Raw genomic sequence first — 14,755 nt, 5'->3', positions numbered from 1 at the left:
CTCTGTGTTGCTATCGGTTTCTATTATTAGTTGAACATTTCTGATAATGGTTGTCCATTTTTACCTAGCATGGACATATTTCAGGAAGTTACATGACATCAAAGAAGAGTCAGCATAACAAAAAATTCAACAGTAAAGAATATGCTGAGTCTAGTTTCTACAGTGATGACAACTTTGGTAACTACAGTGATGACAACTTTGGTAATTACAACCACGAGGGAGAAGAAGACTTTTCCAGTCAGCTGAAATACTATAGACAATCTCAGGAATCTTCGGGTTCTTCATTTTCTAAAGAATCAGGGAAAAAGAGAACTAAAGGAAGCCCATCAGGTGAGTTTAAAGTTAGCCTGTCTTAGAATATGAGAACCATATAGGATTACAATAACAAATTTCTTAGTTCCTTTTCAAGAATAAATCTAATGTTTTTTAAAAAGGGAAGGCATGGTTGTGCATGTCTTTAATCCTAGCACCATGGAGGCAGAGGCAGGAGAATATGTGTGAATTCAATGTCAGCTTCGTCTACATAGTGAGCTCTGATCAACCAGAACTTCATAGAGACCCAGTCTCAAAACAAAACAAAAAGAATTAATTATGAACCAGATGTGGTTGCTTATGTTTATAATCCCAGCACTTGAGAAACTAAGATGGAAAGATCACTGGGAATTCTAGGTCAGCCTGGACTACAAGGTCAGAACCTGCCTCAAAACAAAAACAAACTAAAATAATCAGTTATGAAAAATAAATTTCCACAATTTAAAAACATAGCCATACACAGACGTTTGAATCCATATGTCAAGTTGACATCTGAAAAGTTGATATGCCAGTATTTTTATAACTGTACTTTTCAGCATATAAAAGTGCACGTCCTCTAAATTCCTGTCAGCACAGACCCTTATAGTTTTGAGATAGATATGAGTATGTTCTCTATTTGTTATTTAATTTCTTTATTTTTAAATTTGATATTTTTAAGTGTGTGTGTGTGTGTGTGTGTGTGTGTGTGTGTGTGTGTATGCACAGGAGTTCAGGTGCCCACAGAAGCCAGAAGAGGGCATCAGATCCTCTGGAGCTAGAGTTAAAGATGATTGTGAGTTGCTTAATGTGGGTTCTGGGAACTGATTCAGGTCTTCTGCAAGAGCAGTATGTAGTTTTAACTGCTGAGCCATTTCGGTAGCCCTCTTGATGTCCTGTAACAAAGCGAAAATTTTCACATATTTACTGGTTGTTTAATAGGTCATTAAAAAGCTTATGAGTTCTATATAATTTTGATAAAATATTAAAGTTACATTGTATTGTAATTTGGTATCCTGTTTGTATTGTTTGTTTTGAGACAGAGTCTCACTGGGTAACCCTTCCTGTCCTGGAACTCTTGGTAGTACTCTTGTCTATGCCTCCCAAGTACCAACATACAATTTTTCAAATTGGACATCTTTCCAAATATTTTATTTTTTGCAGTACTGGAGATTGAACCCAGGGTCTCAGGTATGCCAGGCAAGCTTTCTACTAGTAAGCTGTATCCCTGGAGCACCCTTTTAGATACTTTTGTTGGGTACAACATCTTACTGTGTAGCCCAGTGTAGTCTCAAACGTGTGTTCCTCCTACCTCAGCCTCTCAAGCGCTAGGATCGGCCTCTTCGATGCTAGGGAGACACTTTAAAATCACGTCATTTTCAAAAGCAATGAATGAAGATATGTGTGTATATATAGAAACAAAATTATCAGTAGAAATCTGACTTGCTACAGATAAACTACTGTTATATATATATATATATATCTTTCTTAAAATATGAATATAATGGTTAGTTTACTTGTTAATCGTCTTATTCCAAGATGGGGAGGGAGAGACAAGAGTAGCTTTTCTAGACATGGATACTCTTAAGCCTTACATCCTGTGCAGCTAACACCGCCATCTTCTGAGCAGGAAGCAACACTCAAAAGATAGAGATGGGTTAATTTTCTCACTGGCTCTTAGGGGAAAAAAGGATGATTCACTGTAGACTATTAAAGACACATTGGTATTTGTAAGCTAATTGATGTTAGTTACACTACTTTTCTGTAATATTTGAAGTACATTTTAACTTTTTCAGGTACTGAATATCGAATTAAAAATTTTAATACTAGTCATGGACATATTTTGCCGAAGAAAATCAAAAGAAAAGAACATCGTGGGGCAAGAGTCACTAAAGGGCCTAATGTCTTTTCAGGAATGGATGACTTTCAAGAGGTACTGAGAACTTATGTGTAAGGAGGGGAAGACCTTTTTTTCATTTTTAAATCGCTTGGTTGCAAAGAATGCATTGTGTCTGTAATGCTACTATCTGAATCAATGAAAAATGTCCAGCTGAGATCCAATGAATATGAATAAAATCCTTCCAAAAGAATTTTATAAGTTAGACATGGTATTAATATATAGGTACACATAAACCTAGAAATAAAATGAGTGTATATGAAAAGCCTCAAAATAAAATTCATATGTTTCCAAGCAAAAACATACCCCTATTCCTTCACCTTGGCTTTTCTTCCCTAGAGGTTATTTTCCCCAATGCAAGTAGCTATAACAGGGGAATATAACTCAGTGGGCCAGGAAGGAAGGTGCTAGTACGTTTATCTAATTATCAGAGCTGAGAGCATTGAAAAGGGGGAAAGGATGTATAAATAATCAGAAAGATGAACTTAAATACTTTTCATGTTACAGTTATTCAGCAAATACATGTTAGATTGAGTTGAATTTTGATGCATGTATATTTCAGCAGCTCTGGCTTGTAGTTATCCAATTCTGTTTTCTATCACGATTCTAGCTTTGATTCAGTTAGATGGAGGCAAGAGTGCTCTAATGTGCTCATTACATTTTATGTATTTTGTGCTCATGCATGAATATGTAGGGACAGCACAGATGGAGGTCAGAAGACAACCTGCTGCTTCTCTCCACTATGTGGGTCCCACAGGTCCTGGGATTTGGTGCAGGGGCCTCAACCAGCAGACTCTCTCATAGGCACCAGAATAGACTTTTAAAAACAACAACCTTGGCCGGGCAGTTCGGCTCACACCTTTAATCCCAGCACTTGGGAGATAGAAACAGGTGGATCTCTGTGAATTTAAGGCCAGACTGGTTTAGAAGAACTAGTTCCAGGGCAGCTAGGGCTGTTACACAGAGAAACCCTGTCTCAAAAAATAAACAAACAACAACAAAAACAAAAACAAAAAACAACCAAACAAAAAACCCCAGAAACCTTGAATAAACTGCATGGCTATAGTTTGAAAATGCTTGCTTTGGAGCTAGAGAGAAGCCTTAGCAGTTAAAAGCACTTACTGCTACTGCAGAGAACACAGATTCAATTCACAGCACCTAGATGGCAGCTTACAGTCACCTATAACTCCAGTTCTAGGGGATCTGACATCCTCTCTGGCCCCTTCAGGCACCAGGCACACACGTGATGTACATAAATACTGTAGGCAAGATATTCATACACAGAAAATAAAAATAATACATTTTAAAAAGAAATAAAATGCTTGCTTTTTGGTGGATATTAGATAATGGGCAGAGGTTTCTTACTGTGTACTACTTAGAATACTATTTAAGGGTATATTCACAAGTTTGATCTAAAAATAAAAAATGCCATAACGATATTTGTACCCCTATATTTATTGCTGTTTTATTTTATGGTAAAGAATTGAAGAACTGGGGCTGGAGAGATGGCTCAGCAGTTAAGAGCACTGACTGCTCTTCCAGAGGTCCTGAGTTCAATTCCCAGCAACCACATGGTGGCTCACAACCACCTATAATGACATCTAGTGCCCTCTTCTGGCCTATAGGCAGGATACTATATAAAAAAAGAATTGAAGAATTGGAATCAACCTAGTTGCCCATCAACTGACAAATGGGTAATGAAAATTTAGATATAAAATTGATAATTTTCAGTTCTAAAATATGTAATCACAAAATTTTCAGGAAAATAGATGAACATAGAGTATGTGTTGTGAAACAAAAAAGTGTGTGTTTGCCCTCACATGTCGAATCTAGCCAATAGTGGCTGTGTGTATGTGAACAAATGCACAATGGATACAGTAGAGCATGTAGAAAGAGAACAAGTGGGCCAAGTAATAGGCGCAAGAAGGACTGAGTGCCAGTAATGAACGCGAGCTCCGAAAGGGCATATTCCCATGTTTCTCTAGTTCTGACTCTGTCATGGACTTTTCAGTTTACATGGTGGATAAGTGCATAATATATTTGGTAGTGAAAGTATAAAATCCAATGTGAAGTTCCACAGCTTCTCTTTCAAATGATTACACTAACTCTTTACAACAGTGGTTCTCAACCTTCCTGATGCTGTGACTCTTTAATACAATTCCTTATGCTATGTGATTCCCAACCATAAAATTATTTTCAATGCTACTTCATAACTGTAATTTTACTACTCTTATAAATTGTGATGTCAGTATTTTTTTGGGAGATGGAGGTTTGCAAAAGGGGTCATGACCCACAGGTTGAGAACCACTGGAAGGTTATTGAACTGTGAAGACTTTGGATCTGGTTAATTTCAGTGTGTGATTTTATTTGCAAGTTTTTTTTTATAAGGTTTAAAAAAAAGTTTGTGTTGAAGAGATGGCTCAGTAGTTAAGAGCACTTGTGTTTATAGATGATCCTGGTTTTGTTCTTAGCACCCACATAGTGGCTCACAGCCATTCATAAATCCAGTTCCAGGGGATCTGCCACTCTGATTTGACATGACATATAGACATACATATAGGCAAAACAGTCATACATGAAAATAAACAGATCTGAAAATTTTTTAAAGTTCATGACCAGATTAATTTGTAAGATGCAGTAATACCACCATGATTTAGGGGATATCAGTCAACATTTCATGTATGAAAAGTTATGAGCAGGTTAGGCATAAAGAGGCTATTTTTACTTTGTTAATCCATTGTTCTCAGCTCTCCTTTCCTCACCTATTTAGTCAGTATCTCATGTTCCATGGATAAGAGATTTCATATCATAGTTTTTGCTATTACTGTATCTGTTCATTTTCCTAGACATAATAGATTTCTAGAATGTATTGCTTTTAAGTAAAGTAAACCTTTTAAGTAAGTTTGCTCCATTCCTGATACTTATACAGTAGGCCTAAGAATAATCCATTCTCAAAAAAGTTCCTGTCTGTTTCTACTTAACTCTGTAAAATGAAGGCATATAGTGTTAACTCTTGAGGATGCCTGCAAACACTAACGTTTTAAATGCCTCTAGATGCAGGCGCTAACTAGTCTCTTTATTACTCAGTAGGGAAATCAAGATGAAAATTTATTATCAAATGTGTTAGTTACTTGACTGTAATGAGAGAAACTTTGTATGTAAGCACATGTGTCAGTGTGTGTTCATGTATGGTGCACATGTGTATGTAAATACCTTATATATGTTGCTCAAGAACTGTGCACCTTCTTTGAGACAGGGTCCCTCATTAGACTGAATGACTGGTCAGAGATTCCCCAAGAATCTGCCTGTGTCTACCTTCTTAACACTGGGATTACAGACACAAATCACCATTTCTGACTTTTTTATGTAGGTTCTGGGGCTCAAACATAGGCTCTAATGTTTGTCTCACTCACTGTACTGACTGAGAATCTCCCCAGCCCAGAGATACTTATGATTCTATGTTATGTGATATTTTACTCTTTGGGATTTTTGAGGGGAACTGCCACCCAGTTCCTAAATAAATGACACTCAGAGGCTTATTCTTAATTATAATTACCTGACCCTAGCTTGGCTTGTTTCTAACCAAACTTTTCTTAACTTATATTAGCCCATCTACCTTTGTCTCTGGGCTCTTATCTTTCTTACATCTGTATGTCTTACTTTCTTTCTTACTCTGTGGTTGACTGTGTTGCTGAGTGGCTGCCCCTAATTTCCTCCTCCCCTTGTTCTCTTGCTGCTCCTTCTTGCTCCCCAGATTTTTCCTTCTATTTATACTCTCTGCCTTTCAGCCCCACCTATCCTTGTTCCTATCTCACTGTTGGCTGTTCATTTCTTTATTAGATCATCAGGTGTTTTAGACAGGCACAGTAACACAGTTTCACAGAGTTAAGCAAATGCACCTTAACATAATATTCCCCAACAATTGTAGACACATGCAAAAGCCCAAGGAAAAGGGGAAACTAATCAGATGAGAAAGAATAATAGTTACTGGGTTCATATTATGTTCAAGGCATAGTTCATACTTGAAAAGCATTATATAAAATTTGTGATTGTGTATCATTACAGTTAGCCTGCTTCTGTGATATATTCTGCCTCCTTATTCCATCTTGTACTTAGGACCAAAGTTGAATAGTAAGTGGGAACCACAGAAAGAAGTAAAGCTGTGAAGTTGCTTCTTCACTTAATGTGCTCCCTTCTCTTCCCTTAAGTCTGAAGGTGACTTGTGACTTCTGTTCTTTCTTTTCTAAGGAAGTGCACAGAAACCACACTGTACAAAACCTCTCGTCCCAGCATCTGAACACATGCACCAAAATGGGAAGACAAATCATTTTAGTCATTACCTTTGCTTTTCTTACTGGAAATTAGGTCAGGTTTTTGTTCCATAAAGGATTGTGAGCATTTCTTGTATCCTAAAGTTCTTTCTGTTACATGATTTCATTGTGACTGCATAATATTCAACCACCTTAATGTAGCATAGCATCATTTATTGGTATCCTAGTTTTGTGTATGTTCAGTGTTTCCAGTGGCAAGTGATTTTGCAATAATTATTGCAAATAATTTTTTGTGTGTGCTTCCCTGTTTTTAGACTAATTCTGAAAAGTCAAAATTCTGTTTTTAACAATTATGTATTTTCTTATTTTTGTGGTGCTGGGGATTAACCTGGACCTTGTGCAATGCTAGGCAGGTGCTGACATGCCGAGCTGCAGCCTTGGCATCAGGGTAGGTGTTTAAAGTTGCTGATAATGTTTCTGTCAGCAATACACAGGAGTCTATATTTTATAGTACCTTTACCCAACCTAACTATTATTATGAAATTTCAAGCCTTTTATAATTTTATTTTTAAAATTCATCTTTAAAAGGAAAAAGGCTCCCTTGCAGTCAGTAGTAGTGGGAAACAAGACTACCAGAAGCATTTCTCTCCAGTTAAGTGGATAGACTCAGAATGTCTAATCTTGATTACTGTTAATAGGTAATTTATACTGCTTTCCAGATCCATGTAAGTATGTTTAATATGTATTGATATTTCATATCTTACATTCCAGTGAATTTTTTCTTGCAGTACAATAAACCAGGGAAAAAGTGGAAAGTTATGACTCAGGAGTTTATTAACCAGCACACAGTGGAACACAAAGGAAAACAGATCTGTAAATACTTCCTGGAAGGGAGGTGTATTAAGGTAAGTGTTACCATAAGGTATGATAGAGCATTCTAACTTTCAAAGTAATCCTTAGAATTTAGTCCTTTGAGGAGTGGTTATGTTCTTTTACTGCTCAAGTAGCTGCAATAACACTAGATATTTAAGATGTACCTTGCATGAAATTACTGTATATACAAACTCATTTAATTATATTCTGGGACAGCAACAAAGAAAGGGAAGAAAACAGATTTCGCTTGGCCTATGTGTTAACGTTTGTGACAGATACCATTGTGGCTCTCTGACAGTGCGACAGAAAGCATTCATGGTCTGGCTGGAGCACGGCCCTTTACTCCTACAGATGCACTGCTTAGCTGCTGCTGTTAGTTCTGATGTAGACAGAACACCAAGAGGTTAAATAAGTTCCTATGCCACGTCTAGAGATGGTGGGTGCTGGTGGGACACTGACAGAGTCCTGAGGCCACATACACTGTGTGGGCAGGACTTGAGAGAGATTATCTGCATTCTCGGAGCTCAGTATCTAACACTAAGGATAATGACTAGATTCCCACCATAGACACATGGCGAGAATAGATCTGAATTCTTTTTTTCTGTTTTCTTTTGTTTAAACAGGGAGATCATTGTAAATTTGATCATGATGCAGAATTGGAGAAGAAAAAGGAGATCTGCAAATACTATTTACAGGGATATTGTACCAAAGGAGAAAACTGCATTTATATGCATGATATCCTTTATAGAAATGGGTGTCAACAGACATACTGATATTTCATCATTGTGGTTTTTAAAAAATCATAAATACAATCTAAAAATCCTAGCTTGGTCTTATATTTAAAGTGACACATTGTATAAACCTAGTCTTGACAGTCTCTGTGCTTCAAACATGCAAAGTGCTTGGAAATATAGGAATGCATTTCTTTATAACCCAGGGAATAGAAAACCTTAGTATGGCTCAAAACCAGAATCAGTAAGGGAAAAGACTAAAAATTTGACTGCAAGCATTTAAATTTAAACAAAAATCTCCAAGCTAAGTAAAACATGGGAAATTATATAAAAATATATAAAAGTTTCATAAATTCTGTGAGAGTTTCCTAAAAATTGAGAAGTTGGGAGGAGGAGAGAAAGATAATTCACAGAAAAAGACAATAAGTAGTCAAAAATCAAATGGAAGGATGCTTTATCTTGTTCATAGTAAGAGGAATATAATTAAAGCCACCCTAAGATAACAGCCATCAGATGCGCGCGCGCGCGCGCACACACACACACACACACACACACACACACACACACACACACACACTTTGTTTATTATTAGCAAGGCTGTGATAAAAGAGACACTAGAATTTTCTTGATGGGAAAGTACAGTAGCACACTTTTATCTCTTGTGCTGTTTGTCCTCCAAAAGAGTGTGTTTGAGCCGGGTTTGGCGACACATGCCTTTAATCCCAGCACTCCAGAGGCATAGCCAAGCAGATCTCTCAGAGTTTAAGACCAATCTGACCTATAGATTGGGTTCCAGGACAGCCAGGGCTACACAAAGAAATCCTATCTCGAACCCTACCTCCCCAAAGAGTATATTTGATAATCTGACAAGTACTCCTTATTTCTTTGTTAAGATACAATTTGTTTTGGTCAAGAAAATACAAGCATATTGTTTTCGGATTTGATAGCATTTTTTAGAAACCGGATATCAAATTCTGTTTTTAAAAGTGTCTACTCCATTCTTAGGGTCTCATTTCACTTGTAAATAAATGATATTTTATTTCAGTCACTTTTGTTATATTTCATTATAGTTTGTGATTATTCTAGGGGGTTGTTTGTTTTCTTATTTTGAGACAGCGTTTCACTATATAGCCCAGACTGACTTTACACTCACCATATTGCCCAAGGCGGCCTTGAATTCTCTTGGCCCTGTGGGATTGCAAATGTGTGTCACCATGACTTTTATAATTTAATTATTTTCAGTATACCTTTATAGTAATGTTTAATAGTAGTGATTGGGGAAGACAAAATATTTGTCTTAACATAGTTTTTTTTAAAAAATCAAAATAAGTGTATTTTATTAAGATTTTTTTATTAATTTTAAAAAGGATTTTGAATTTTATCAGTGTTTTTTGCATTAGCCAAAATTAGTCTTATGTTTTTCTCCCTTAAGTTTGTCCTTCTGTTTGTTTTGGTTTTATTGTTGTTGTTATCTCTTTTGAGACATTGTGTTGCCCTAGAACTCAAGAGGGATGTGGACCATTCCAGCCTTAAATTCACAAAGACTCACCTATCTGTGCCCCCAAGACTGGGATAAAAGGTGTATTTCACCATGCCTGAGATGGTGAAGTAAAACTAGTCTGTGGCTTTAATTGTTGGGATTTTTATTTTTAACATACATATTCAATTCCCTTTATTTCCTTCATAGATAAAAAAAATTTCTTACACTTTTTTTGTTCTTTATAATATGTAATCATTGGAAGGAAATGACACATATATATTAAAATCAGCACCCTTTTCTATAATGGTTAGAAATGTTTTTTCTTTTAAAAGTACATTTGTATTAGTACATCTCTTATCATACCCTCATCAAAGCTTCTATTTGCAGTAAGTAAATGATGGTTAACACAGACCCACAGCCATCTAGGGCAGAGAATAAAACTGGCATGCTAGACCTAAATGGGACATGTATGTCACCATCCCACCCATGGCTCAGGTAACCTTGTAAGAATGGGCAGAACTGTCGGTAGATCTTTTTGTTCCTTCAGCCAGCTCTCAAATCATGACACTTACTATTAATTATAAAAACTCTTAGGTTTGTTTCTAAGTAGTTCTTATAACTTAAATTAACCCATTTCTTTTCATTTACTTTCCACCTCTTAGCTTTATTACTGTAGTGGCATTTCATTTATATTTTAATAAATAAAACTTGCCTGAAGATCAGAGAGTAAAACAGCCCCACTAGTCAACCTTACAGAGCAGACAGTGGTAACACACACCTTTAATTCCAGTAGGCACATTAGTTTACCATAGAAACCAGGTGGTGCATGCCTTTAATCCTAGTGGTGCACACCTTTAATCCTAGCTCTACAGAGGTTTATAATACTGGAGGAGAGAGCTCACAGACACAGTCTCACCTGTGATTTCTGGAAGCAGGATTGCCATTTTTGGACTGAGGTAAAGGTAAGAGCAAGTGGCCGGCTATTTTGCTTTTCTGAACTTTAGGTTGAACCCCAGTTTCTCTCTCTGAGTTTTTATTAACCATGCTTCATATTCCCTCATCTCCATAGTGTTCATACTGCTCACTGCTTCTCATGCCGTCTCCACCTTTTTCTTCCCAGAATCCTGTATCTGGCTGTCCTACCTATACCTCCTGCCTAGCTAATGGCCTGTTAGCTTTTTATTAAACCATTAAGGAGGTACCTTGGCAGCCCAGTAGTGGTGGCGCACACCTTTAATCCCAGTACTCGGCAGGCAGAGGTAGATGGATCTCTGAGTTCAAGGCCAGCCTGGTCTATAAGAACTAGTTCCAGGGCAGGCTCCAAAGCTACAGAGAAACCTTGTCTTAGGAAAAAAAATGGTGCCTTGGCAAAGATACATTTCACAGTATATAAAAAGGTCATTCCACAACACAGAACTATATTAAGAGCCAAAGGCAGTGGATGACTACAAGGAAACGGTGTTTTCCAGACATAGCAGGGCTGTTGTGTGTATGAACTCAGAACAGGTGTGACAGAAACACAAGATGTGCAGACTCAAGAACAATAATCCAAGCATGGAGAGGGGATGTTGACAGGAAGTCCCACCCTAGCTGAGAAGCTATTAGTCAGTTGTTTTTTTTTTAAAGTATTGCTTTTGGTAGGTTGACTGTGCTCCTGTAGGTCACACGACTAAGAATATATGGATAGTACAAATTAGACTTGATGGTTTTGGTTTTGGGTGGTACAAAGTTGGGAGGATAGAGAAGGGAGTATAATTAGCAAATATTATCAATCAAAACATTCTGAATATAATTTTCAAAGAACTAATAAAAATGAGAAAAGTACATTTGTAGTTGTAGAATAGGAGTTTGAAATTGTTAGTGTTTCTGAATTATTAAAATATTGATCTATAATACATTATTAGACATGATTACAGGTTCTTCAGTATAGCAAATACTTGCAAAGTTGTATTGATTTAGCATTTTTTATTGTGGTAGGAAGACTTAATATGAGATATATTCTCAACAATTCTTTTTAAGGTTTATTTATTTATTGTGTATACTGTATTCTGCCTGCATATAAGCCTGCATGCTGGGCGCCAGATCTCATCATAGATGGTTATGAGACACCATGTGGTTTCTGGGAATTGAACTCAGACCCCTGGAAGAGCAGCCAGTGCTCTTAACCACTGAGTCATCTCTCCAGCCTTCTCTTAACAATTTTTAAGAAGGTATAACATGTAAGTGTTAATTGTAGGTACAATGTTATACAGCAAATATCTGGAAGTGAATCATCTTTATAACAGTTACTTTTTCAAATGAAAAAGACTCAGCCTTGGGCCTGGAATGATGGCTCTGGAGAATGCTTGCTATTCAAGCATGGGGAGCTGAGTTCAGATCTGTAACACCCATGTAAAAGTTGGGTGCAGTGGCATGTGTACATAGTGCTGGGCGGTAGATGGAGACAGACAAATCCCTAGAGGTCACTGGCCAGCCAGTGTAGCTGAATGGTGAGTTCCAGGTTCAGTGACAAACTGTCTTAAAAATTAAGGTTGAGAGTGATAGACACTCAGTGTTGATCTCTGCCCTCTATGTATACAGGCTCGTGTATGTATACATGTGCATGCATAGATCTGCACACGCACACAGTTATCTTGCTTGTACTTGATCTGTTCCTTAATGTTTTTGTTTACGTGAATTTCCTTGCAAGTTTTATCATAGTGGAGCAAAGTGCTACCAAGGAGACAACTGCAAGTTTTCCCATGATGATCTGACTAAAGAGACAAAGAAACTTCTGGACAAAGTGAGTCATGTTCGTGCACTGCTGATTTTGTTAGATCTTCCCTAGGATTTTACTTAAATCAGACCTTATAAAGAATATTCTATAAGCAGATTTTACTTAAATCAGACCTTATAAAGAGTATTTTATAAGCAGATTTTACTTAAATCAGACCTTATAAAGAGTATTTTATAAGCAGATTTTACTTAAATCAGACCTTATAAAGAGTATTTTATAAGCAGATTTTACTTAAATCAGACCTTATAAAGAATATTCTATAAGCAGATTTTACTTAAATCAGACCTTATAAAGAGTATTTTATAAGCAGATTTTACTTAAATCAGACCTTATAAAGAGTATTTTATGAAGTTGCTAAGAAATTGAGGAACATCCAGTAGGTTTTATTCTAGTAATATAGTTTGTTGGAAAATAGAATTATTGGTCTCGAAATTTGAGAATATTTTAATCTGATCCCTATTCTGATACTAAAAGAAGTAATTTACTTTTAACAATACTCCAAACTTACTAGGAATCAAGAGTTCTAGAATCTTGACCTTTATTTAAAGATTGAAAATAAGGGCTCTTGTCTCATTGTAACTTGTTACATCATGTTTGGTTAATATCCCTGCTAGGCCTGCTCTTTACTGAAGCGAAATAGAGGACAGGCGGATCTGGGGGAGAAAGGGAGGGGGCCAGAGGAAAGGAGAGAAGGGAACTGCGGTTGGGATGTAATGTATGAGAAAAGAATAAATAGATTGCTTAATTAAAAAGAGAAAAGAAAATTAGGGTTCATGCAAAGTTGCCAAAGTAGCAAGATAACTTTCTTTGGAGCAAAGTTGGATTGGAGTGGGCACTTGTCAGGACTGACAGTGGACGTATGAGTGGGCTTCAAGAAGAAGAAGAATGTAGCATGTAGTTCTCTATTTTTAAAAATTATTTATTGTCTTCTTATTTTTTGAGTGTTTTATGCGCATAGATGTGCCTGATGTCATCGAAGGCCAGAAAAATTGTGTCAGATTTCCTGGAACTAGAGTCACAGACAGTTTTGAGCTGCATCTGTGGATGCCGGGAGCTGAACCTGAATTCTCTGTAGGAGCAGTCAATGTTCTTAACCACTAGGTCATTGCTCCAACCCCTACTTCTCTATTTTGCTTAGTAGTTTAGGTAATGTAATAATTTTTATTGTTCATGTCTCTTCCCATAATACATCTGATTTTAATCACATATATATCCAATTATGCAAAATGTGCTTAAATAAGATGGTAAATAAGTTACCCCTAAAGTCTACTTTAAATACATAGTTTACCTTACTGTGCATGCACATAAAACCAGTTGATGTAGGATCAGCCCTTCTGTTTTTCTTATTAAACATTGAGAATACACTTGAATAAAAGATGTCTAAATTTGATTGTTACTTGTAGTGGAGAAATCTGTACTGTTGTTCAGAGATGAGCGTATATGTAGCCAAGCAGGTAGGGATCCTAGGGGGATTCTGAGGTTGCTAGGTATGTTATTTGGAGAGGGGTGTGTATGTATAGTTCATGCAGGTAAAGTAGCTAGGCTTCCAAGTGCATTGTTACAAGAATGTGTGTGTATCTGTCTGTCTGTGTCTGTGGTGTGTGCAAAAGCTAGAGAGGGTTCCAGACTAAATTGCCTTCTATGTTTGACTGCTTTAAACTGCTTTGAACCTCATTCTGTGAATTGAAAATAATTACTCATCTCTGATCCATTTAAACTTTAATGTTAATCTTAATTTTTTTTCTTTTAACGGAAGTAGCTTACTGAGGTTTTTCATTTTAAATGTGAGGAGGAAAGCTTGTTCTGAGGCTCTAACCTTTGCAATTGTCCAGGTGTTGAATGCTGATGGAGAACTTACAAATGAAGATGAAAGAGAACTGGAAGAACTTAGAAAGCGTGGCATAACTCCTCTCCCCAAACCACCCCCAGGAGTCGGGCTTCTGCCAACCCCATCAGAGCACTTACCCTTTTCTGATACTGAAGACGATTTTGAGACAGATCTTTCTGATGATATGAAGAAAATTCCATCTCTTTTTGAAATAGTCGTAAAACCTACTGTGGATTTAGCACATAAAATTGGGAAGAAGTAAGTTAACACCACCAATATGGCAGCATTCTCCCCTAAAGCTCAACGTTAAGGTACCAAAGAGCATTCCAGGTCATTCACATGATAAAACCTAGGCAGGACAACAGTTACCTGGCCTGGTTTGGGGTTGCTGCTTCCCCTTTCTCTATGCCCTTACCCTTCTTCCTGCCCCCAGTGATTTTCTCGTGGATTTTGCACAACTTTAGGAGCTTTGCTGTATAGTAGCACTGGCAGGATGGATTTGACATTCCTTCTACTTACTTATGAGCTTACATTTTCAAATGGCTGATATGCTGGCTCCTATATTTGGTTCTGTCTGAAAATAATTTCCATAAGGTATTAGGAAAGACTCT

At 36.9% G+C, this 14,755-nt stretch overlaps 1 protein-coding gene across 1 annotated transcript in view; it reads left to right on the top strand.

The window, feature by feature from the left end:
* Positions 1-14,755, top strand: part of Zc3h6 (zinc finger CCCH-type containing 6) — a 32,030-nt gene that overhangs the window by 10,036 nt on the left and 7,239 nt on the right. Inside the window, 6 exon segments of the mRNA XM_087910869.1 lie at positions 69-330; positions 2,085-2,221; positions 7,245-7,361; positions 7,953-8,064; positions 12,213-12,322; positions 14,149-14,402. Of these exon segments, the coding sequence (XP_087766995.1) occupies positions 69-330; positions 2,085-2,221; positions 7,245-7,361; positions 7,953-8,064; positions 12,213-12,322; positions 14,149-14,402 (992 nt within the window).

The sequence above is a fragment of the Myodes glareolus genome, chromosome 10 (assembly GCF_982192425.1).
Source record: "Myodes glareolus chromosome 10, mMyoGla1.1, whole genome shotgun sequence".
Taxonomy (NCBI): Eukaryota; Metazoa; Chordata; class Mammalia; order Rodentia; family Cricetidae; genus Myodes; species Myodes glareolus.
The sequence above is the reverse complement of the archived record's forward strand: the minus strand, read 5'-3'. Positions and strand labels throughout refer to the sequence as shown.